We start from the raw sequence: 26,431 nt of genomic DNA on the forward strand, positions 1-26,431 counted from the left end.
ACAGGATCATGATGATAGAATGTTTATTAAAAAGAGTTCATGATTAACATATTCTTCGAAATAAGAGACTTGACTCAAAACTTCCTTTTTTTAAATTATAAAATATTTTAGGACATGGTAAAATTATGCATGTAACTCAGCAAAACACAGAAGATTTTGAAATATTACTTCAGATTTCATTATTTCGTATTCCTCATGTTTTAATTATGTTAATTAACTGTTATATCACCTATAGCTTATTTTAATCAGGGTGTACTGGTGGTCCAGTCCTCTCACCGTGCAGACTTTGATCATGGGTTCTAACTTCAGAATAGCCCCATCTTCCTGAGGCAAGGGAGTTAACAGTTTTCACCCTTGCCAAACTAGGCAGGAATTCCACAGTTACATTAGGCTGGACTAACGAGTCTATGCATAGGCCAATCAAAATCGTGTAATGAACTAGTCATCATGGATTTCAACGTGCAGATTTCGTTGACTGCAAGATTTGCAAAGCATGTGCACTGCCAACTTGGCAGCGATAAACGATTTTTGCAAATCTTTTCATGTTTTTAATTAAGGTACTCAAAGGGTGGGAACAGGACTTTATAGTCGGTTAACTCTCTTGCCTCGGGAGGAGGGATTATCCCTGATTATGATTCTTGGTTTGGCAGCACCATACCTGTGTTCGTTGGGAGAACATTAGTGATAAATGTCTGAGGAATGTATCACTTTAGGCATTTCCCCTACATTAAGCTGAGACGCCATGATAAGACCGAAATACTGTCCAAAGCTGCATTAAACCAACCTGATTAACCAGGTTTCACTGTATGTACAACAGCTTACCACAATGTAACTTTGTACACAATATGATAAACGTTAGTGCAAATCAATATTGTATCGTTGTACAAATCCAATTTGATTGAGTGTTAATTTCACCTGGTGACATTCATCTATGTCAGTGTAATTTGTATGTTGCATGTATGCTGTGTTAATCCTGACCCATGTTGTCTGTATATGTGGATGAAATTGCAGTCTCACGATTAATAGAGTTCCCCACTTTTGATAGGGATATTTTTTATTTCCATGTTACACAAAACTGATTCTCATTATATGTCAAGTGTTTATTTAAATAGAATGACATATCTGATTATCCCTATCAGACGTTGAGTGGCTTAGTATACAGATATGTATATTTTTATTTGTGCAGAGCTATGAATTAGTAATTAAATCATATGAATCTCATTCTTGTGTTACTTGGTGTATTTTTATTGATTTTAATTTGATGCTCAAAATTGACAGCATATAGATGCATCAAGTTTAGCATTCTGCAACCTTCATCCTGATCAATCACACAAGGATCATGATCGTGTTGGCTCAAAATCCAAAGAACTTGAATTTCATGCTCAAAATTAACAGTATAACCCATACATATATATGCATATTGGTCCATAATAGCAGGATGAGCCATACATACCCTAATGTATTATCATAACTTATTGATTGTATGCACAGTTGGTTGGTTGGTTTGTTGCTTAACTTGGCACTCAGCAATATTCCGGCTATATGACGGTGGTCTGTAACTAATCGAGTCTGGACCAGACAATCCAGTGATTGACATCATAAGTCACCTTTTATGGCAAGCATGGGTTGCTTAAGACCTATTATACCCCGGATCTTCACGGGTCTCGTATGCATAGAGATCCATGTTATCTCAATGTATCTAACCTTCTGATACTGATTGACCGAGACCCATTATTTTCAATGCACTCTTCTAATATGAAAGGTTCATTTCCTATGTTCACTGCTTGAATTGTCGAACTGTTGCCATTACATTTTGCATCTCGCACTGTGATGTAAGAATATCACATTACAATGTAAGGCGCCTTCTCAAGATATTTATATTTTCCAAATGAAATAGATCTAAGGGGAGTAACTCCAATGTTAGCTTCTGTCATCTGCTGTCAAGTTTTGTTTGTTTTTTAACGCCGCACTCAGCAATATTCCAGCTATATGACAGAGGTCTGTAAATAATCGAATCTGGACCAGACAATCCAGTCATTGACGTCATGAGCAACAATCCACACGTTCGGGACACGATGACATGCATCACCAAGTCAGCGAGACAGACCATCCGATCCCAATGGTCGTCTCTTATGACAAGCATTGTCGCCTTTTCTAGCAAGAATGGGTTCCTGAAGACCTATTCTCTCCCGGATCTACCTATTATATTATCAAAGATTACTGACGGTGTGCCTACAGATCCATGTTAACACAACCTGTTACACTTCCCTACTATATTATCAGAGAATACTGAATCTATGCCCACAGATGCGTGTTACCACAATGTATAATTCGCACCTACTATTTTCTCCCAAAAGAGAGGTTGTATGCATCTATGCATGTTAATGATAAAGATGAAACACACACTTGTTGAAGGTATTGTATATTGTTTTATTTACTCCCGGGTAAGCAATATCAGCGTACAAACCATTCTGTGTAAAATGTGTTGAAAAAAGACATTGCACTCTATTTGTTATAATGTCAACATGCACACTTCACTTTACATGGCACAGGAACAGCAAATGGGACCGACCTTGCAGACCTAAAGCACTGAAATACCTGCACAGGATATGCGTTCAATTCACTGTCTTCAAGAAGCAAGACATTCTACATTTTTTACTTCAAACACACATTCAAACAGGAAGGAAAAAATCATCAAGCCCAGATATGAGCACCATTGACCTCGACAAGGAATATAAGGGATCGAGTAACCGGTTCAAGATTATTCAACCTGCAATGTCCAAGTTAAACATGAAACTATTTTTACATTTGGACATCAGCACATTCTTCATAATGAAAAGTGTGGCAGGAAAAGTACAAACAATTGTTAACAGAAATCATGGACTTTTGTAAACATCCGTGTAGTTGGTGCATATCTGCTTCCTGACTAGACACAAAATGAATCTCAGTTATCTTGACAAAGTACAAGTCACGCTCACACAAATAACACATATCACTCAGAAGCAACATGCTCACTGTTAAAGTTAACTGATTGTTACTTATTCCACCACAAGTTTGGTGGACAATTGACTCTGATAAAGTCAGAGGTTTCAAATCGCAATAACAAGGTTCTGGCTGAAACAGCTAATCTGATGCGAGCATCATGTGTACATGTCTTACACAGGACCACAACGCAAAGCCTGTCATGGTATTTCAGTGAAGGAAAGAAGTATTTACCTGTCCCATAGTTTTTGAAAGTTTCTATGAAAATGGGAAAGTTGTCAAAAGATATAAATCAGAAGTTAAAATCCATAACTAACACAGCAAGTAATATACATTTTCCTTTTTGCCATCATTCATATCCATTCAAAAGAATTTACAGCTAAAAGATATACAGTTAACAGTAGCTGATATGTTGTAACATAACAAAAATACTGATCAAATATGTGGTAGTCTCAACTCACATACCTAGCCTTACCATTTAACACTGGTATCATTTATATACATTGCAAAAAAACTTCATGATCACGAAAGACGAATCTGTATCACTGACTACATCCTGAAATTCACTTAGACGCCCAGAGCTTAGTATCACCTGTGGTACATTCCATACAAACTGATTCATGTCATTCAACCCTTCGAAGGTGACCCACGAGTTCAAGTCATCCGTCACCAAATACCTGTGCAGAGTTGCTTCCCTTAGGCATGCCTGGATTCAATGATCATGGGTTTGAGTCCCAGGTTTGATATTGGTCCTTTGTCATGATGGTGTATATTTTAGGTCTGCATCACTTTCCACTCACATTAAGCTGAAAATATATGTTATAGCGGAAATACATTTTGAAGTGTCATTCACCCAAACACACTCACCACGTACTCATTCAAACGTTTTTTAGAGCATGGGACATGGATTAAGTTCAGATTTCTCTTTAGATCACAAGGAGATGAGAACACCGAGAGTCTTACCACCCAGACAACGTTAACAGCATTTATGTATTACTGTATGTCTCATAGCCGACATTACAGAGCTGAAAAAGCTCTAAAAAAATGAGGTCAGTTAAACGAAAATAAATAAAATACGAAATTTCGTTGAGAACAATTCAACATTCATCCAACAATCATTCAACATGTCTACCATTATATCATGAGTCCATGTCATAGTGATATGCATCAAAGGAAACAATATACCAGGTATATTAACAAGACACAACCAAAACCAGAAAGTAGAAATCATCTAATACTGAAACATCCAAAGCATTCATTCTTTATGGATGCTTGTCTTTGGCAGCTGTTCATCATTCTACCATGAATTTGGAATTTACTTGATTCTGATTGGTCAATCAGAGGCTATTAAATCACAATAAACCCCCTCTGATTGAAACAGCTGGTTTAACGGCTAAGGATATGCATGTGCACGTTGTGCTTGCCCACAAAGATGGCAGAGCTAACGAATTCCGTGTCAGTGGGAACTTTTGACACAGGAAGTTTTGCTGATGTCTGGTTTAACAAACATGTAAACAACATTTGTCGTCTGCTGCTCAAGCTATCATATTATGATGTAATCACATAAACACACACACACACACACACACACACACACACACACACACACACACACACACACACACACACACACACACACACACACACACACACACACACACACACACACACACACACACACACACACACACACACACACTCACGCACGCACGCACGCACACACACACACACACACACACATGTCACAACAATTTCACACTGGAATGTCTGGTCCGTACCAATTCTCCAACTGCCATGTTACTATAAATAACTACTTCCGGGAGTAGTGTTTGATTGAGTGCATTATGACTGTGGGGAGAATGGGTGTATTCGAATTCTGTTTGAAGTTCTCAGTGAATTTTTTCAATGAGATTTTTGAGTATTTGTAATGTAAACATAAGATATTCTAATTTGAATAAATTAAACGATTGTTATATATATTTGTCTTCTGTTATTGTTTTAAGTTGCTATTAAAAAGAGCCTTCCACCCCGATTGGAAAGTGAACCCAAATTCTCATATATGGAGTGTCCAGCTCACTCAAGAAAACGTTACACCTCAAAGAGTTTCATCTTAAACCGGTCATGGTAGAACGGAGTTAAACCTACTGTGTTTTCAATGTTGAGCTAGGTTACCTGTTGATTTAACTGCACTAAATCTAACATTTGAAACCGCAGGCAACGCGTTCGTTTTCAAATTCATTTTAGTTCAGTTAAATCTACAGGTAACCTAGCTCTACATTGAAAACACAGTAGATTTATCTCCTAATTCAACAATGTTTGGCTTCAAGTATATGACTTTCATTCTACCCATATAGGTTTTTTTATTGTTGACAAAATAATAACTACAGCACCAGACAAAGATATAAGATAATATATTTAGGATTATCATACCTGCAAATCAGAATATCGAGATCTGATTGGTTCACGTGATCTTGATAAAATACGATGTATCCTGCCTGTGAGGAAAATAGTTTTTGAGAGTGAAAATAAATCCCTTATACCCTGCCATGAAGAAAATAGTCTGCATGTGGATTTCTCAGCGGGAGAACAAATTCCCTAAATCCCGCTTGGAAGTAAATACTGCAAGCTTTTTCCAAGTCAATGAATGTCACGTGACATAGCACAAGTTAACCTCAGCTCAGTCGAATAGCTGTTTCCAATCAAATTTGAATTTGTTTTAATTATTTTACAACAGCAGATTTAAACATGTCGGTAAGATAAATTTGTTGTAGCAAGATCACAAGGAGTACATGGGGTTTTACGTGTCCCGCATTAAGATTTATACCACGAGCAATTATACGTTAATGAAAACATGGCAAAGTGAAGAACCTAATTTCAAGGAACACGATATAAACTTTAAGTGCTTAGTAGTTCTAACGTTTATAGAATATGCACAAGATTTGGAAAGGTATGTCTGATTGCCAGATGGATCTACAAGCACTGATCAGCTTGATTGATGACTAAATCCTCATGACCAAAATAACCATAAACATAATTCTCTTAAACATCAACTGACTTTCATTGTCCAGCTACAGGGTCATGCAGATATCAAACTTTAGAAGCATTAGGTAAGTTTGGTGTCTGTTAAAGCATTTTTGTTCAAGTCAGATTAAGAAAACACAAGACTGTGTATGGACAGACAAGGGTAGAAAATTTGGTACATCATCCCTCAGTTGCTCCCAAACGCCATATGTCTTTGAGTCAACGATTCCCGTGGTCCCCTAACAGAGGCACCACACTGTTAATATCACACACTGTCATCTGTATCACACATCAAATATTCGTGGCACGTGGTCCGCACAGGTCACAAATCAGTGGATTGATTTCTTTTCGGCAGCCTGGGCTTTCTAGGGCTTCGTCCTGTCCCACACCTAAGCACATGTAAACATGTGGCGTCTCCTTGGACAAGTGACTTTGTTCGAAATGTGCCTTTGTTCCCCAGCAGTGAATGGTTACCCGGTAGCATGAGGGGGGCGATGTGGTTGTTAACCTTCTAGCGTCAACAAGCAGCTTGGGTTGTAAGGGAAATGATAATGCTTTTAGCATACCCTGAGTGGTGTGGAAGTATGCACAATATAAATAGCCTATTAATATTACATAACATCATGTCAGGACACAGTCACTATGTCACTCAAGCCACCCAGAGAGCTGCGCTGAAGACTAATATGTTTTCTTCTCAAGAAATCGTGCAACAGTAAACAAGTCGAGATCTCATTCTTGCTATAACGGGATGTTGGGGATAATTGTAACAGCAGTGGCATTGACTGTGAGTGAATAAGGCCTTAATTCACAGCTTAATCACAATGAGTATTAAACAACTAAGTCTGGGTGAGTGGCTGATACCATAAACAACAGTTAATGGCACACAGTCGAACAATGTACTCCTTGTAAGACATAATATCTTCCGTCAGGAATCAAGACAAGCATGTGGGGAACTGGGGATTATTCTGCCCATGAGATACGGAATATAAAGTCCCCTTTAGGTGTTTATGGTTGTAGTCAGCCTTGGTATCATGAAACAAAGTGGCAGCAATCAAACAAATGGGACAGTTTAAAAATACTATATTTGTATTTCAAGGACCTTAGCATGTCTATCGGTAGTCCTAATTACTACTCAAATTTGTTAAGGCGTGACTGGCGTGTCCGTCTGCATTAAACATTATACACACCACTGGTCACCGCTCTTCAACTTCCCTTCAGCACAGGTAACCAAGTTTGTGATTGTGACCACTTCAGAACGTAAAGGTCATGTAAAATATGCATTTATCTGTAGAAACATCTTCCATGCTTACATTCAGCAACATGCACAAAATATTCAATGCCAGGATGTTGTAATGTGCCTAAGGTTATGCCTTAACAGTCTCACATCCTGTAAAATCCCAGGATTTTGGCTTCTTTGTGTAGTTCTTTCTGGGTTCGGTTCACACGTTAGGGTGCTGCGATGCATACACCTATGGGATTAACAGATGCAGGTAGTGTTGCGATGAATACACCTATGGAATTAACAGATGCAGGTAGTGTTGCGATGTATACACCTATGGGATTAACAGATGCAGGTAGTATTGCGATGCATACACCTATGGGATTAACAGATGCAGGTAGTATTGCGATGCATACACCTATGGGATTAACAGATGCAGGTAGTGTTGCGATGCATACACCTATTGGATTAACAGATTCAGGTAGTGTTGCGATGCATACACCTATGGGATTAACAGATGCAGGTAGAGTTGCGATGCATACACCTATGGGATTAACAGATGCAGGTAGTGTTGCGATGCATACACCTATGGGATTAACAGATGCAGGTAGTGTTGCGATGCATACACCTATGGCATTAACAGATGCAGGTAGTGTTGCGATGCATACACCTATTGGATTAACAGATGCAGGTAGTGTTGCGATACATACACCTATGGCATTAACAGATGCAGGTAGTGTTGCGATAAATACACCGAAGGGATTAACAGATGCAGGTAGTGTTGCGATGCCGATACCTATGGGATAAACAGATGCAGGTAGTGTTGCGATGCATAGATCTATGGGATTAACAGATGCAGGTAGTGTTGCGATGCCGACACCTATGGGATTAACAGATGCAGGTAGTGTTGTGATGCATACACCTATGGGATTACCAGATGCAGGTAGTGTTGCGATGCATACACCTATGGGATTAACAGATGCAGGTAGTGTTGCGATGCCGATACCTATGGGATTAACAGATGCAGGAAGTGTTGCGATGCATACACCTGTGGGATTAACAGATGCAGGTAGTGTTGCGATGTATACACCTATTGGATTAACAGATGCAGGTAGTGTTGCGATGCATACACCTATGGGATTAACAGATGCAGGTAGTGTTGCGATGTATACACCTGTGGGATTAACAGATGCAGGTAGTGTTGCGATGCATACACCTGTGGGATTAACAGATGCAGTTAGTGTTGCGATGCATACACCTATGGGATTAACAGATGCAGATAGAGCTGTGAGGTCGGCCCCTATATGATTAACAGATGCATTTTGAGCTATCATTTGAAGGGATCAGGGGTTTAATGTCTGTTTGTAAGATGTAGGGACTGTGTCACTAGAAGGGATCAGTAAACAGACAACGATATTGTTCTGGCATCTTCATTTTGAGAGCGTTGGAATTCGTATCCAGTCAATAAATCAAGCAAATTGTCAGTGTAAGACTAGACTCTAGCATCACCTTGGTCACCATGACACCGGCATATCCTCCTGCAGCCTTGGGCAGTCTGTCACGTATTGAAATAGCCACAAACACATGTTATGTTTTAAGAATGTATTCTATAAATTCTCCCCACATTCATGATTCGATTAAAACCGAATTATTTACATTGAAATCTAGACTAATACTCAGATAACTAATACAACTATCTAAACTTGCTTTACATCTATTTCTAACCTACATCTGTGAACCTCTTACTAATATACTACTACTACGACGACGACGATACTAATACTAATATCTTACTACTGACAATAATACACACAATAAATAATTAACCACACGGATTAGCATAAAAACACTTCAGCGCCTATTCCAATTCTAGTAGATACATTTACTTCAACATATATGTAGTTTCACTACAATTAGTGTCTCTGTCACTCTCCACAAGGGGTCACTTCCTCACGATGTTGTTGTCTCCACACGCTGTATGTGTTGTCTAGGGTGTAGACGCGTCATGTGACATCCGGATGTCACGGCTGTGTACATCCAACACGAAACGCAATCCCGGAGATGTACGCTGTGTGAGACTCATGCGGATCACGTGATTCCCTCCTTACAATGCATCGGAAATACTTCTTTTCTTGTGCCTTCTTGGGTGCGAAATTGTTGGTTAGGGTCGCATAACAATACACAGTTTGAAGCGAACCATGTGGAAAATGACAATTTGTGTTCATGGTGCGTGACAATGATGAGACCTGATTCTGCCCCACCCTGATTCCGCGAGAACCCGATTTCGTTTAATTGTATACCACACTACAGCTCACCCTGTAGCCAACTGAACCGCCATCTACTAAATTGTATTGAAGGTAACGCTTCCGTGTTTATGAAATTTCCATCATCAATATTGTAGAAGCACACTGAGTCAAATAAACACCACATGAAACACTGTCGTAACTTTATGTACCTTTCACATCTTCAAAACAATTGTCCTTAAATTCCAATTAAACCTTTCATGACGTCAGGCTTTTTTGAAAAATATCGAATCGTCAATGCTTCAAGAGTAATGTATTCGCAATGGATAGAGGGGCGTAGTATGTACAAACCCCTACAATATTGACAATGTAAATTGCCTGGCCTGGCGGTGACATATGACAATGATCTTGACGTATTGTGTATACGATTTCATATGGTAAGTAGTCATGGAATTATTCAGGCAATCTCGGAAACATATTTTGTTGCTTGGTATTTCTGAAGAAAGATTAATGACAGTTTACCAGATCGTGAGGCATTGCTTGTAATATATGCACGTGAGATGACAGTTGATAATATCGAAATAGTTGAAGCGATGATGATTGAACCGGTGATTCATTTTAGCAACATATTTGTTTAAACCCAAGGAAAGTTGTTACACGAGGGTACCGTCAGGTGTATACATGGTACAGTAATACAGAAGGAGAGAGAGAGAGAGAGAGAGAGAGAGAGAGAGAGAGAGAGAGAGAGAGAGAGAGAGAGAGAATCTACCCCTGACAGTGATATTTCACTCCTGCAAAACAGCATGGCGAAAGGGAGGTAACCCCACCGCGCTAGTGTGGTGAAGTGCAACCATACAACTGTCACCTTGCAATTCACGCTCGAAGTTAAATGAAGTGCTCATTGCACTTGAAATCAGTTCTATTATCCGCGATCCGAACCACCAAATACATGTAGACTGTTTTCGCGACTGCTGAGGGACTGAGTCCATTCAGCAAGTATCTGAATGCCACAAAGGCTGCCCCAGTAGCATGGTAGCCTATATTATCGCCGTAGTTATGTATAATGGATCGTAATGACGACAACTTACTAACACATTAACTGTATCATACGCAAAATGTTACTTATGTTTATTCATCTTTTATGATAGATCAATTAGGCTTTATTGATGCTAGTTCTCTTTACCAAATTCGGTAAACAAAGTACCTGTCATTGATGACTCAAGGGCGGGCAGCTCTATATTATCACTGTATCAGTATTGTGAGTGTGATACGTATGGATTATGTGCTTTACATCTCTGACTGGGTTTTTGGATTATGCACAATCAGTTTTCATACGACCTACGTTGGGCCAAAGGACATCGTCCAAACAAGTGGATTCTTTTCTTACCAATTTCGAATGCAGGTAGGGGTAATTACACTTAAAAAAACATTCCGGAAACTATCATAAAAAAGTTAACGTGACATAACGCAACGAGTCCCGTATTCGATCATGCGATGAAATATTGTGATGATTTACCGATGCCGTGATAATATAGAGCCAGTGATAACATAGAATCATACTGTACATGATAAATGCGTGATCACCAGTATGCGACCTACATCAGCTAAATATACATTGATTTGTGTTTTTATCATACGTTTCTGTTCTTTGAAGGGTTGTATGATGACCTTTGTCACAAAAGGTGGGCAACCCTTTATAAGTGAACAGCAGCATTTTTAGCTACGATTTCATTGTCATGTTGGTGCAAGAGAATGAAACAATATACCTCCAGCGTGAAGGTTTCGCTGATGAATAAGGTCCACTCCCTACGCTATGTTTCCTGAAGAAGTGTGACTGAAATGAGATCGGGTGGTTACAGTAGCAGGTGTTCCACGACAGATTGTGCACCTGGAACTGCGGGCCTCAAGCAACACCGCCTCTGTTGTATAGTCGATAGAGCATTTGACAGTATGTTGTTTAAATAAGGACAGGACGCTCTGAGTCAGTATACTGAATAAGTAAAAACCCAAGAAGATCCGGCTTAGAATAGGTCTTCAGCAACCCATGCTTGCCGTGAAGGCGACTATGCTTGTCGTAATATGCGACTAACTAGATCGGGTGGTCAGGCTCGTTGACTTGGCTGATGCATGTCATCGTATCCCAATTGCGTTGATCGATGCTCATGATGTCAATCACTGGATTGTCTGGTCCAGACTAGATTATTTACAGACCACCGTCATATAGCTGGGATATTGCTGAGTGCGGCGTTAAACAACAAACAAACAAACAAAACAAACTAAGTTAAAGCTGTAACCTTTCGATAAAAAGAGAGATAACTCTTCCTGCTCTACTGTGGTAAACAGATAGAGGGAGAGAGAGAAAGTGCCAAAGCACATTGCTGGTTGGTGTTCCATATCGATGTAAAGGGAGATAAATCCTACTGACTTATTGCAGTAAATAACTGCTTCTCAGGACGCCTCGTTTCAAAGTCAGTATTGATCTCACCCCGACTAAGCATGTTTACAGACATACATACACATATCACTTATAATTGCAGTTGACCAAGATACAAGATTGTGTTTGTTTGTTTGTTGTTTGTTGTTTAACGCCGCACTCAGCAATATTCCAGCTCTTTGACGGCTGTCTGTAAATAATCGAGTCCAGTGATTGATACGATGAGCATCGATCTACGTATTTGGGATACGATGACATGCATCAACCAAGTCAGCGAGCCTGACCACCCGATCCCGTTAGTCGCCTCTTACGACAAGGATAGTCGCCTTTTACTGTAAGCATGGGTTGCTGCATGAAGACCTATTCTATCCCTGATCTCAACGGGACTCAACCCCAAAAACTACTAGAATCTGTACTTTACTAAGAAAGTGTTATCCCAAATATAACATTTGTAACATTTGACCTCTTTCTAAATGGCATTGTGTATTCATAGCTTTCAGTCATGGGAGCCGTGCCAATATACACTTGTCAGAGGGGTACTCAAAGAGCGTGATCTAGACTACCAGTTGTCGGACTTTCATTTTGTGGAAGCCTCGACGGCTGAGTGGGTTAGATCGCTGACTTTGTGTGCTGGCGATTAGGTGCCTCACTCTTGCAAGTGTGGGTTCGAATCCCAGACGGGCTCAACCCCAAAAAGTACTAGAATCTGTACTTTACTAACCACATATTAGACAATTATATGGCAAATATACTGAACCAAATTAAAAAAACTTCACAATCCTAAAATTTTAACATTTTGACCAGTTATCATCGTGGGCCCTTATTGTGTATTTAAACAGTAATGGCCACGTATTGTCTTCAGATAAAACCCGTTTTTATGCAGGTGAATCGATCAAAATCATGTGCACAGCACTATAGTGGCAAAAGTGGTTTTTCACGTGCAACTGGTCACGTGGCCATAATACCGCACGTGTTTCCAGCCATACTTGTTAGCAGTCATTAACAACAACAACAGACACAAGAAAACAAAAGTTTTTACGGCCATTTGTCAAGTGTGCAACGTGAACGTGCCATCGGCATGTTGCAGACGGGAACGTCCGTAGCTGAAGTCGCAAGGACGATTTATGATTTACAGACGCGTCTACAGCAAACGGGTACCACCGCTGATCGCCCTCGGCCAGGTCGACCACGTGTGACGTCACATGCAGAGGATTGTCAGATTGTCTTACGTCACCTCCGTAACCGATTTTTGACGGCTACATCAACCAGAATTGAACTGTTATGGGGTAGATTGAGTGCGCAAACTGTTCGAAACCGTCTGAGAACTGCTCACCTTCAAGCACGACGGCCATTCTGCGGGCCGATTGTGACTCAATTACACAGACGTTAACGTCAATTGTGGGCACAGCGACACTTACGATGGACTCAGAGGAATTGGAATCAAGTCGTCTTCAGTGATGAATCCCGATTTGATCTTCGATTTGCTGATGGTAAGGCGCGGGTGGGGGGCGCCACCATGAACGTTACGCCCAGTGTTGTGTACAGGAAGTTGACAGATTTTGAGGCGGAAGTGTCATGGTCCGGGGTGCTTTCTGTGGCAATGCACGTTCCAGGCTTCTTGTCATCCGTGGAAACCTCAACGCTGCTGCTTACCGCGACCAGGTACCGGCACCAGAACTTCTGCCTTTTATGACAGCACATGGGCCCGGTTTGATCTTCCAACACGACAATGCCAGACCCCACACAGCAATTTTGACAAGGTATTTCCTTCAGAATGCGGGAGTCAACGTCATAGACTGGCCGTCAAGGTCTCCTGACCTCAATCCCATCGAACACGTCTGGGATGCTCTTGGCAGAAGTCTGCGCACTCCCCAGAACCAACCACAGAATTTGCATGATCTTGGCACCATTTTGCAGCAACAATGGCGTCGTCTTCCCAATCATGTGTTCACAAGCATCACAAGGTCCGTGTGGAGGCGTTGTGTGGCAGTTGTCAACGCACATGGTGGCCATACACGCTACTGAACTTGTGTGCCATCATATTCTCGTGCTTGGGACTTATGATTTAAACTGTTGATGTTATTACCGAATACCGTAGGTGCTTGGAATAAATTATAATTACCACCGTTAATTAAAATCCTTCTTTGGACATTAATGATTAAAAAATTACCTTCTCTGATACATTTGTCCTCATATAAAGGATTACTTTTTTAAAATGTGAAGTTTTTAATTTGACTCAGTATATATCAGCAGTTAATCAATTAAAACCAGTTGTTTGACTTCCTTTGTGTTGAAGACTCGATGGCTGAGTGGGTTAGATCGATGACTTGTGTACTGGCGATTAGGTTAAAATCCCTTCTGTGCTGTATTCAAAAAGCACCATAGAAACCCGTACAAAGAGGTTTCTGTTCCTGGGTCAACCAAATGTACCACTAAATTCCTCTCAAAGATTAACGACAATCCTTAATGCAATCAAGGACAGACTGTCTATATATTCACCAGCAGTAGTTGAGACAAGTGGATACCATGTGGATTCCCAAAATCAAAGGAATTGTTTATGTTTGTGCAATCTCATAAAAGAACCACGTTGCATTATGTCAACATGATTGGTTGTTCAACTTTGTACAAAACTATCTCACACCATATATCTTGAGAGAGAGAGAGAGAGAGAGAGAGAGAGAGAGAGAGAGAGAGAGAGAGAGAGAGATGAAATGACAACATCACGTGCCTATATTCCGATATATCCCGTGTACCGAATATGACCCTAAACAAAATGTTATTCTTATTTGTATACTTCATGCAACTAGGGCGTTGGGGAAGCTTATGTGATTGCCGTATATGGCGTATATGTTTGTCGAAAGAGGTGACCATCAGGATCGGGTGGTCAGGCTCGCTGACTTGGTTGATGCATGTCATCATATCCCAATTGCGTGGGTCTATACTCATGATATCAATCAGTGAATTGTCTGGTCCAGACTAGATTATTTACAGACCGACGTCATAAAGTTGGAATATTGCTGACTACGGCGTTAAACAAGAAACAAACAAACAAAACATCATTGAACTGTTTCAGATGAAGAGGATACATAAAACGCCTAATTAACGTATTGGTACTAGTTTTCGTTGTTAGAGCATTTATAATAAAACACGCAACCTGTTGAAAGTTTGCACTATTTAATTCGCCGTGTGAGGTCGATATTGAGTCTCGCTTGGGATCAATCGATGACCGCGCAACATTCTGGTTTTGTTGGTACCTGTTTCAAAATCTGCTAATCACAGACTGAAACATTGAACGTATTGACCACTACATGCTGACTTCTTCTCGTTTCCAGAAAACTAATAGCCGGTAGACGCTCCTCGCGTTGCAGACGCCGGATCGTTAATTCATACACAAAAGAGAAAAAGTAAATCACAACTGTATGATAAGCAGAAGTAATCAGATTGAAAGAAATAACGTCCACAGAGATAAATCGACTTTCCTTGAAAGTGCAAAAATCAGGAATGACACCCTGCGCACATGTGTAGCGCTACTGCGTGCGGCAGGTGCAAACTGTCGGGCGTGTTTTGGTGTTAAGTTTTACAGATATAAACCTTCTTGAATAGGATTTTGTCATCAACCCTTATCTAAAACTTGGTATAAACCTATATATTACATTATTCCCATATACTTTGTGTTAATAGTATAAATGTTATCATACATGCGTAAAGTTGTGCACGATATCTTCAAATAGCAAAATAACAAATAATGATTCATATCACCTTCAAATCAAGTATATACTTTAATATATACTATTGTAGAGAAGCGTCTGTAATATGAGGATGCAAACTAATGAACATAAATAATGGAGACATATCGACTGAAAATAAATGTATTTTCATTCATTTCAAACTGTATTACAAAATATAAGAGGTCAAGGGTGACCGAACTTTCCAATGGGTACCCTACAGCATGATGTTTACATAAACTGCTGTAGTACTCAGGACGTTTGGTGTAACCTCCCTTACTTCAGATTCCCTCTGTGCATCATGCCCACATGCTCCTGACCCGGTTCATAATCACAGCCTAGACTTGACTTGATCCCAGGTCAGGAGCACAAGCCGGCTACTCCATCCTGTGTTTTCCCTGTAGATGAATAAAGTGAGGACCACGAGGATCCTGCAGGATCGGGGGTGACGCATGTTCCTCATGAATTGGGACAAGTATCTCCTTTCTGGAGCGTTGTGAAGTGACATATCCAACCAATAATGTGTAATTGTGTCCTTGCAGTAGCTGTTAATCCACCCAGACCATCATGGAACCACCCAAAATCGATTATGCGCCACTACAGTAGTATAATTAAAACGTTGATTTTGCCATCTGTATTCTCCAGGCCATCATTGATGGGGAGATTGATCTGCTTTCATCCGTCAACAACACTGATAACCACTGACGCTGATTTCAACCCTGATGACTTTTGGTAACAAGGGAGTTTGTCAGTTGTGGGCGAACTGTTAGACATCAAGAGCGGGGACCAGCAGAACGCAATCTGCTTCTTATGGTGTCTGGCTAATACGGATATGGTTGGCGTTAAAGTGTTCATCCCCTATCTGACGTGATGTCAGAAATCGGTCAAGAAGGGCAAGGCTCACAAGATACAAATCCCGCCCTTGTGTTTTGATCCTATGACGACCTGGTGGTCTGGTATCGCTGGCATAGCCTCCCAATCTACACTCTGCACTCTGAGTGACGTAAAATGGGCGCAAAACTCACGTTAACCTTTGCCTGTTTGGAGCATCCCAACAGCTCTGCCTCGATGTTCATCACTCTGTGGCCATCTGTATGAAGGCTCTATGGCTGGTGCCTGGCATCCTAACTTGTCCATGCAATCCATGTCGACATCTGTGAGAGAACCCAGTTATCAGTTCACTGGTCAAGCAATCTTGTACTGATACAGAGACTGGTCCTGCAATTCCCCCTTTACATCTGCATCTGTGTGTGGACACAGTGACTGGTCCTGCAATCTCCCTCAACAGTTGTGTGTGGACACAGAGACTGGTCCTGCAATCCCCCTCAACAGCTGTGTGTGGACACAGAGACTGGTCCTGCAATTCCCCCTTTACATCTGCATCTGTGTGTGGACACAGAGACTGGTCCTGCAATCCCCCTCAACAGCTGTGTGTGGACACAGAGACTGGTCCTGCAGTCCCCTCTACAGCTGTGTGTGGACACAGAGACTGGTCCTGCAATCCCCCTCAACAGCTATGTGTGGACACAGAGACTGGTCCTGCAATCCCCCTCAACATCTGTGTGTGGACACAGAGACTGGTCCTGCAATCCCCCTCAACAGCTGTGTGTGGACACAGAGACTGGTCCTGCAATCCCCCTCAACAGCTGTGTGTGGACACAGAGACTGGTCCTGCAATCCCCCTCTACAGCTATGTGTTGACACAGAGACTGGTCCTGCAATCCCCCTCAACAGTTGTGTGTGGACACAGAGACTGGTCCTGCAATCCCCCTCAACAATTGTGTGTGGACAGAGAGACTGGTCCTGCAATTTCCCTCTACATCTGTGTGTGGACACAGAGACTGGTCCTGCAATCCCCCTCAACAGCTGTGTGTGGACACAGAGACTGGTCCTGCAATCCCCCTCTGCAGCTGTGTGTGGACACAGAGACTGGTCTTGCAATCCCCCTCAACAGTTGTGTGTGGGCACAGAGACTGGTCCTGCAATTCCCCCTTTACAGCTGTGTGTGGACACAGAGACTGATCATGCAATCCCCCTCTACATCTCAATCCTACACTAGATCCAGTGACCAGCCACTGTAACCCTACTCGGCATGTAATTCATGTATTAACTAATTATTTTTATGTTGTTAACTTTTCAAGACGCTGCTGTTTATTTATTTTCCAATTCGTAACTGCACTTATATTTTAAACAATGCTTTGTAAAAAGAAACATATTTGATAAAAAAACAACGTCTTACACATTCAGTCCCATATATGGCTCATTGCAACCTGTACATGTAATATTATATGGGAGTGTTTTCTGGTGAACAACAGACCTTTACTGCTTCCTTCATTCGACCTACAAATGTGCACTGCTGTCACATTTATCTGCGTGTTGGCTTTCCCTTGAGAGGTTTTAATATTACCTGTCTCTATAACTGGTTTCAGTTGGGCAAACATCTGTGTCAGGCGTATTGAGTGGCTGTATGGGGATATATTGAGAAGCAGCCATCAACAAGTATACATCATACACATTTATTGACGACAAAAGATGTTGAAACTATCGTTGCGTTTAATCCATCATATATTACTGACTAAAACATATATTTTACTTCACGTGAATCTGATGTTTGGCAAAGGGTATTAACTGTTCTCTTTCTGCACTGCTATACTACGTTACTTGTATTTGAATACTAAGTGTATTTTAGCTTGCTTAAACAGTAATTGGATGTAGGTGATAAACACCTACATGATTTTAATGTGTGTTTCCTGCAGCTTTGAAGACGCCAAATAGAATCAGGGCCCAGAGGTTTTGTCTCTTGACGTTTAGTAAAGGTACACACATAACACTATTCAAAACAAACGAGCCTTTATATTCTGTCGGTGGTATGTGAAAGACGCCATGCAGCCACGTTGAAAGTCGAAAGTAGAAACAAGATACAATACAATCCTTTCCAGGAATACCATCAGGCAGAGTATGTGACAGTCATGCACATTCCTTGGAAGTATAAAGTAAGCCACGAGGCTGACGATCTGTTATTCCCTTCTAATATTACATGTAGAAATGTGCCCTGCAGTGGGGTACTATTGGTGTAGGTTCCTATCACTTTATGTGGCGATAATAAGGCAGTCCTGGCCTTTACTAAAGCCGTCACAATCGGCTTCCTCAACCACGCGCTTATGAGTGAGTGAGTATAGTTTTACGCCGCTTTTAGCAATACCAAACCCCACCCCCCCCCCCCCCACCCCCCCCCCCCCCCCCCCCCCCACCCCACACACACACACACACACACACACCCCAATATACATTTACAATGATAAATGCATGTCTCCTGCCTACAAAATTATTTGAAATTAATTCAACAATTAACACCAAGACTAAATTGAATATGTTCATGCTTACTATCGATGGAATGAACTGCACCCCAGAACCATAGACTAGCCAGTTTGTTCAGGTATATCCTTTTGACCATAATACAACCACGTTCACCACTCATGCATGAACATTGCTACATCCACAATATAGGCTCTTACTACATATATTCCAAAAACATCAAGCTTTAGAAATGAAGATTTAATTATTTTGCGAAAAAATGTATTTTTTCGGGATTATATCTCAACGTTGTCACTACAAATCGTCACTTAGGGCACAGGATCAACAGATGGTATTTAAAGAGAACTTTATACCACTCTAGTGAAATTACCGTTTAAAATAGCGAGCCAGGCACAATTGACTTGCCTGTTCACGTGTTTGTGACTTCTGCCACCAGTACGGTAGGCAAAGCTTACCTTTTGTGAAGACCTGGGATCATCACTATTTGATAGTGATTATTAAAGACATCCTTATGATGTCTGAACCGTACAATGGAGTCTTCAGATTTCTTTAGTTTATGGAAAGAGGTTTGTATCTTTAACTCCCGTGGACCTATATGGTATTTAGAAATCTGAGTGTTTAATGACAAAAACCTGAGTTGACCTATCCTCGCCGCTCAGGTTGTTGTTGTAGATGTCCCGGTAGCAGTAGTAGTAGCAGTAGTAGTAGTAGTAGTAGTAGTAGTAGTAATAGAAGTAGTAGTAGTAGTAGTAGTAGTAGTAGTAGTAGTAGTAGTAGTAGTAGTAGTAAGAGCAACAGCAGCAGTACCGATGAGGAGTGATGCTCATAATATCAATCAATGGATTGTCTGGTCAAGACTCGATTATTTACAGACTGCCGTCGTATAGCTGGAACTGTGCTGCGTTACAAATCAAATAAACAAACAAACAGCGGCAGTAGTAATAGAAGTTATTATCGTTAGTATTCCTTTTGTTTATTTTTATTCCTACTAGTTTCAACTGGCGAAGAGACGTTAGGGAAAAACTTATCTAGTAACAGCATCCTTTGATAACAGTAATATCGTGAGGTGAGCGAGTAGTCAGCCAGTGCAATATAATCCCTCCAGCATTATACGGGGAGGAATGTGTAATGTATGAAAGGATAACCACAATGCCATAACTTACAGCTTGATGGGAAGGGTAGAATGAGTTGGCTGAGGTAGCCCAGCGTTTGATAAAGTCACACTGACATGGTGTTGAATACACCGGTTCCCTAGTAACAACCACGGACTACTGAACCTGTACAATGACAATCTGTTTCTGCCGTGTAAACCTACCGTCCGCGTAGCAGTAATGTATAACTTCTTAATTTTATGTATGCACCGCTTGAGTTTGGGAGAAGGTGTTGATTCTATGAAAGATAATATGATATTTCAGACAGGTTGTCCTGTAGGCACTGGCGAGTCTCATCTGTTTACCTTATTTACCTCTACAAACAAACAGTATATAACGGTCAGCTTCCCCAATCAAAATAAGAAACTACATGTGTTAAGATAAGGTGTTGAGGTTAGGAAACTGAATGCATACATGTTGTACAATATATGTTATGTTGGCAACACAAGAATCAGGTAAACAAAATAACATGTGTCGCGTCATGTAGGTGCAAGTTACCTGAACTCGATATTTTGTGGACGATCGTATCTGTTTGACAAGCAGTTTATGAAGCTGACAAAGGTTTGTTATTTATGTAGAAAACATGCGCTGTTGAATTGAATGAATTTGGTATGAAGCTTATGAAAACAATACACTTTTTAAAGAAAGTTTTCATATGCAAATAAAAAAATTAATATCTGGGATCCAATCTGTTTTCCGGTCAATCAGATTGCAGCCCACGCGCATGAATATGTTGTATTATATAACGCGTGTTACATGTACAGATGTAGATAATTAACTATTTCTGTTGTGTCCATCTCCATCCGTATTCGATGTTAGAAATGTAACAGCTACTGTTTCGGGGCCTCTATGGTAAATGGAACTGTAATTACTGAAAGATCATAGCCAAATCCTATTGTCATGTAAATGTATGTTTCAAGTTCCTACTTGTGGGAAGTTGACTGCTGACACCTTCAATGACTTGAGTGAATTTGTTTAAAAGTCTAGATGCATGCGTTTTGAACATAGCCTTGTAATGGGGTTTGGAGGATTTAGAATAACCTGGTATTGAATAATGTTATCTTGACTGGGCACTGGTGATACACTATAAAGAAAGGTTTTATGATAGGTTCCAGAAAGGTAATTCTAGGTTCCAGAAAGGTCATTCTAACTACAAGAAAACTTCAGCGAGTAGGAGGTCAAATAGATTTAATGAAAAAAGCAGGGACTCTGCAAATCGTTGCAAAATGTGCTTCTTTTCGGATAAGCTTTTATAAAAGTGAAGTAAATTACAACTGACTAACCACTGTCGTGACTCACAGAATGGCTCTATATTCAAAACATACTATATCAAAAATGTGTCATAGTTTGTAAATTCAAATTATAAAAGAAGATTTGTTGAAAGTTTGTGTTTATGACAATTCCAAAAGTCATCTATATGCTCTAATCCTTATGAAAATGTTTATGTTTAGAATCATATTACACATACAGAGCGAGAAATATGTGTTTTCATGCGGAATTAAAAACAAGATTGAACATCTGTGAACATGACATTGACACATCAACAATTCGTGTAAAGAAAGTTCGTAATGGTGAGGTGGGGTGAAATGGGGTCTAACGTCGCGTCCAAGATTATTGCACTTATATAGCGACGTGCATGTACGTGTGTGTGTGTTTGTGTGGCTGCTTGTACTAGTCCGGACTGATGCCGATTTATAGTGCTAGCTCACTGAGATACCATGCCGCAGTTTGACATGAATACCTCACTCAGACACAGTATGCTGACTCCGAGCCGACCAGTCCTTGTTTTAGCCCCTTAATGCCGAGCGCCGGACACGGTAACAACAAGTACCATCTTATAACGTCTTTTGGTATGACGCGGCCTGGGATCGAACCCCGGACTTTCCGCTCTCCGGGCGGACGCTCTACCACTAGACCACGGAGGCGGTCCTTTTTCGTATTGACATTCGCATATGATGATGGATAACGAGAAAGATTTTAAAATGTTAGTTAGAATCCCCAGCGTAAAAAGTCTTTTCTGGTCAATTTCAGTGTGTTTTCCTATACTAAAATCCATATGGGGACAGAACAAAATGCATATTGTTAAAATTTAGTAATATACGGTTTTTTATCTATTTCACGTAACGTGACACAATGTGTGGACGCAGAGTATATTTCAAGAGGGCTTGTCTAATATGCAGGTGAAGCCTTCTGTTAGGATGGAAGATATTTGTTTGACGCATCTGGTATGTTATTTATTAGATTATGAAATGCGTCCGTATTTACAGCTTCATAAATAAACATAAACATAAATATAACGATTGTTTTCCACATCATATGATAACACAGATATAATGGATGAGACAAAGCTGTGTAAAATGTCTTTGTTACCTGTATTCATCAGTCAGAGAATCATTCAAACAATCATTGTTTATTCAGATTAATGAATGGTCTAAAACCCATATTGTACATCGGTATTATGCGAAGTGGTTGTGAGATACTACATTTACAGTAGCCTTTTCTCTTACATTCATCTAACAAAATTTCGTCTTCAACATATTCATTTCTATCTTCCGTCCTGTACGCTAGTTTCCTCTTTTCAAAAGCGTGAGCATTCTCCTTCGTGACTGGTGTGTTTTCTTTCCTTGCAGAACCTGTTCACAGCCATCGAGTTTATGAATAATGTGTGGCTATGCAGGATATAGCTATTTATCACGTGATGTGTTGACGTGGTTGACACGAATGTGTGTTAGTCAATATCACATTGGTTAGGGCGCAGTTTGAAAGACACCTCCATGCAAAGCCAACTGAGTTTGTCCCTCCGTATGAGTTTACGTTAACAGTCAGCGCTTCTCCTGGCATGTTGTAAAATGTAAACCCCTAGGTTCTAGATGTCATGAATCTTTGTGATTATTGTGGAGATGAAATATTTCAACATCAACGTGTAATTGTGTATCACAAGGATGTAGACGTTCGTTATGTGACACAGCAGGATTGTATACCAGTGGACTTTGAATGTGTCACTGTTACTGTATGTGGCGAAGGAGACAACATAAAATATCTCAAGAAGGGGAGCTTATTACCTGAAGGTTTTCAACGTGTATCTGTTTCTGTCAGAGATTGGGACGTAAACTATGCTTGGAAACAGGACTTGAGACCAAAAGGTTTTGAACAGGTTTCTGTGTACTCCAGGAATGGAGCAATAAAGTATGCAAGAAAAGGGGACATCCCACCAACAGGGTTTTATCATGTTTCTGTCTATGCAAAGAATGAGGAAATAAAGTATGAGAGAGAAGGTCGTCACATCCCAGTAGGTTATGAAGAAGTGGCCGTCTATGTCAAAACCGAAGACATACTATATACAAGGCAAGGAGAGACGGTACCGACAGGGTCTGAACACGCAGACGTTTATGTGAAAGACAAAGACATAACACAAGTAAAGTGTCTACAAGTAAAAGAAGCATTTCATACAGAGTGTCTGGAGTAAGTATTGTATATTGTAAACATTGGATATGCATACTGGAAAATGCCTTGTTATTAATTGTTATACATTTCTTGTACCTTGTTCAGATATTTGTTTTCTCAAGTTGTGTTTGATATGTGTTTTATTAGTATTTATTGGGCGGTCGGGTAGCCTAGTGGTTAAAGCATTCGCTCGTCACACCGAAGACCTGTGTTCGAATCCCGACATGGGTACAATGTGTGAAGCCCATTTCTGGTGTCCCCCGCCATGATATTACTGGAATATTGCTAAAGAGCGGCGTTAAACCAAACTCACTCACTCACTATTAGTATTTATTCTGATGATTGTGTCATTACAGAAAACATATTCCAAGGCGTGATGAGGCAGTTCGTAAGTTTCTGAAAAATGTCTCTCCAAAATGCAATGTCCTGTCTACCGGGCTTCATGTCAAGTACCTATTTGGGGTAGGGAAAGAAAAACAAGATAAACCAAGAAAGAAAAAGGAGAAGAGAGATTGTAAAGCAGCGGAGTTACTGAGAAAAGTATCAGCTCTGCGCAACTCCAACTCTGGATATATACTGGTTCATTTTGTTGGCCTGGCGCCTGGAGATTCCTTCACTGGCGCATTTGATGAGTTTGCTGACCCAAAACTTCATGATTTGATTCAAGATGGGAAACAATTCTGTGATGTTTACAGAAAAGAGACACTAAAAAGTCATTGTGCTTGTAAGGATTTTGGCGACTTCCTTGTTCTCTATGTAGGAGCTGCTTCTACTGTGACAACTTCTAGATTCAATACCAAGACAACATTTGATGACTGCATTATTGACATTCCTGCAGCAACGCTCAAGACCTTTGTTAGAGAAAGGAAAGCCTTCAAAGAAACATTCCATACAATTCCTGGTGTGACTCATGCAGATGATCTTCTGAATGTTCGTGAAAACAGATCACTTCAATTGAAAAGTAACTTTGAACAAAAGGAAGGGGATCAAGCATTGGCAGAGTATATTATCAAGAATCTCAAACTTGCAGAATACATAAGCGCATTTACTAAAACTGAATGTGGTGGTTCTTATCTCTATGGTGTCCATGAGGAAAATTGTTTTCTGGAGGGATATGGTTATGAGACTAAAGTAATCCGCATCCAGCCTGTTGTTCTGAGGGACAGAACTGCATTCAAGGACACGTTAGAGGATAACATTGGGAATTTGGTTCTCGTCTGTGACTATGACGGAAACGAGGTCTCTCCAGATCCGAATATATTTCAAGTTCAATTCATTCCTAGCACAGCAGCAAAGAAAGAATGTGATCCAAGAGTCAACTGTGAATCTGGAAATCACGGACATGGTGATGTAGATCCAGTAGTTGTTCATGTTTCAGCCAGACCAGTGAGCGGGATAGTGTTCTATGACAAACAAGGACCACTTGCATATCGATATGACAAACAATTCAAATTGATCACACGGATAAATATCAAGGATTGGGTACGTGCTCTTACAAGACGAAGGGAAACACCAGAGTGAACTGATATAATACACAAAAAGACGGTAAGTTACGTGTGTCATCTAAAATTCTTATCTAATACAATAAATGGGGAAGGCTTCCGGTAAAGGCACCACATGGTCGATCACCGTTTAGGAGTACTCAGCTAAAATAAAGAGTATGTAAAAAAATGCATGATTTTCTTATGTGATTGTAAAAAGACTTAATTGTTACGTATGGACTGTAATAATGAAGAAATATGTCCATTAAAGCCTTTAAAATTGAAATTGTTATGAGGTATCATAAAGGTACGACATAGTCGGAAGCACATACATGCAGCATAAAGTGAGCACAGAGACGCTGCAGAGCACGCAGGGAAAGCAATATTTTACGTTCGCTTCATCGGGCACCTTTCATCATTCCTCATTACATAACGACGATCGCGATCTGTTTCTTTCTGCCCGACATTCAGTATGCTCTGACCGAGCATCCGGTGGAGGTTCATGGGACTCAACATTTTAACATGAATAATACAATATGTTGACGACAATGCATCATTGTGTTTGTATTTTAAGAAAGGGAATGTATGAAACTCAATTATTGTCCAAAATAATGACAATTTTGGGTTTGTTTTATAATAAACGTTCAGCTTAATATCACGTGCGTATTACGACAAATGGGTCCATTTCAATCCATGTCAATATAAAACAATACTGATTTGTCGTATAGAAAGTTCCTCTTCAATGAACATTTAAACTAACACAATATTAATACAATACTGACGGTCTTGGGTATAAAGACCATTACGTATGCGCGCGCTGTCTAAGCAATGTTATACTTTTTTTCGATTTAGCAAGGTTATACCTTTGTGGTAAAAAGAAAACACTTACACCGTCAGTTTTGAAGCTATTCACTTCATTTATTTTTTTTTTGGAGGGATGACAATGTAGATTAGAAATCCACTCTTAACTCAATACCGACCACGTGGTTCCTTTACCGGTAACCTTCCCCATAGGCTTGATTACGGCTGTGACTTCAATTCTGTGTACACATTTGGAACATAACCTTCACGTTGCTTGGCCAAAAATATAATTAAATCTTATTAAATGATTTCTTCTTCTCGTATCGTGATATATTAACTGTAATTATTATTTGACACAACATATATTGTACCTACAGAATTGTATATGTCAGACGACAGACAGACAGACAACATAATATGACAAAATATATTCAATTACTATCTCTACACTATCCTCCAGACAAAACTAATTGTTCATGGTGAATCTAACAACCCTTAGAAAGGGGAACTAATCAGAAGAAGTCTTGATACATAGGCTGCTGTATTGATTCACAAACAAATTTCATGTATATGTTGTGCATAAGCATCCATTCATGCTTGTGAATTGCAATGAAT

At 40.2% G+C, this 26,431-nt stretch overlaps 2 protein-coding genes across 4 annotated transcripts in view; both read left to right on the top strand.

Moving 5' to 3' along the window:
- The window catches only part of LOC124118569, a 132,965-nt gene that overhangs the window by 23,305 nt on the left and 83,229 nt on the right, over nucleotides 1-26,431 (top strand). The window lies entirely within an intron of this gene.
- On the top strand, nucleotides 22,780-25,079 carry LOC125377396. The gene is made up of 2 exons (XM_048390501.1): nucleotides 22,780-23,552; nucleotides 23,891-25,079. The coding sequence occupies exons 1-2, from the start codon at nucleotides 22,966-22,968 to the stop codon at nucleotides 25,053-25,055; spliced, it is 1,752 nt and encodes a 583-aa protein (XP_048246458.1). The 5' UTR covers nucleotides 22,780-22,965; the 3' UTR covers nucleotides 25,056-25,079.

This window comes from Haliotis rufescens, unplaced genomic scaffold (genome assembly GCF_023055435.1).
Source record: "Haliotis rufescens isolate VD_foot unplaced genomic scaffold, xgHalRufe1.0.p SCAF_9, whole genome shotgun sequence".
NCBI classification, from domain to species: Eukaryota; Metazoa; Mollusca; class Gastropoda; order Lepetellida; family Haliotidae; genus Haliotis; species Haliotis rufescens.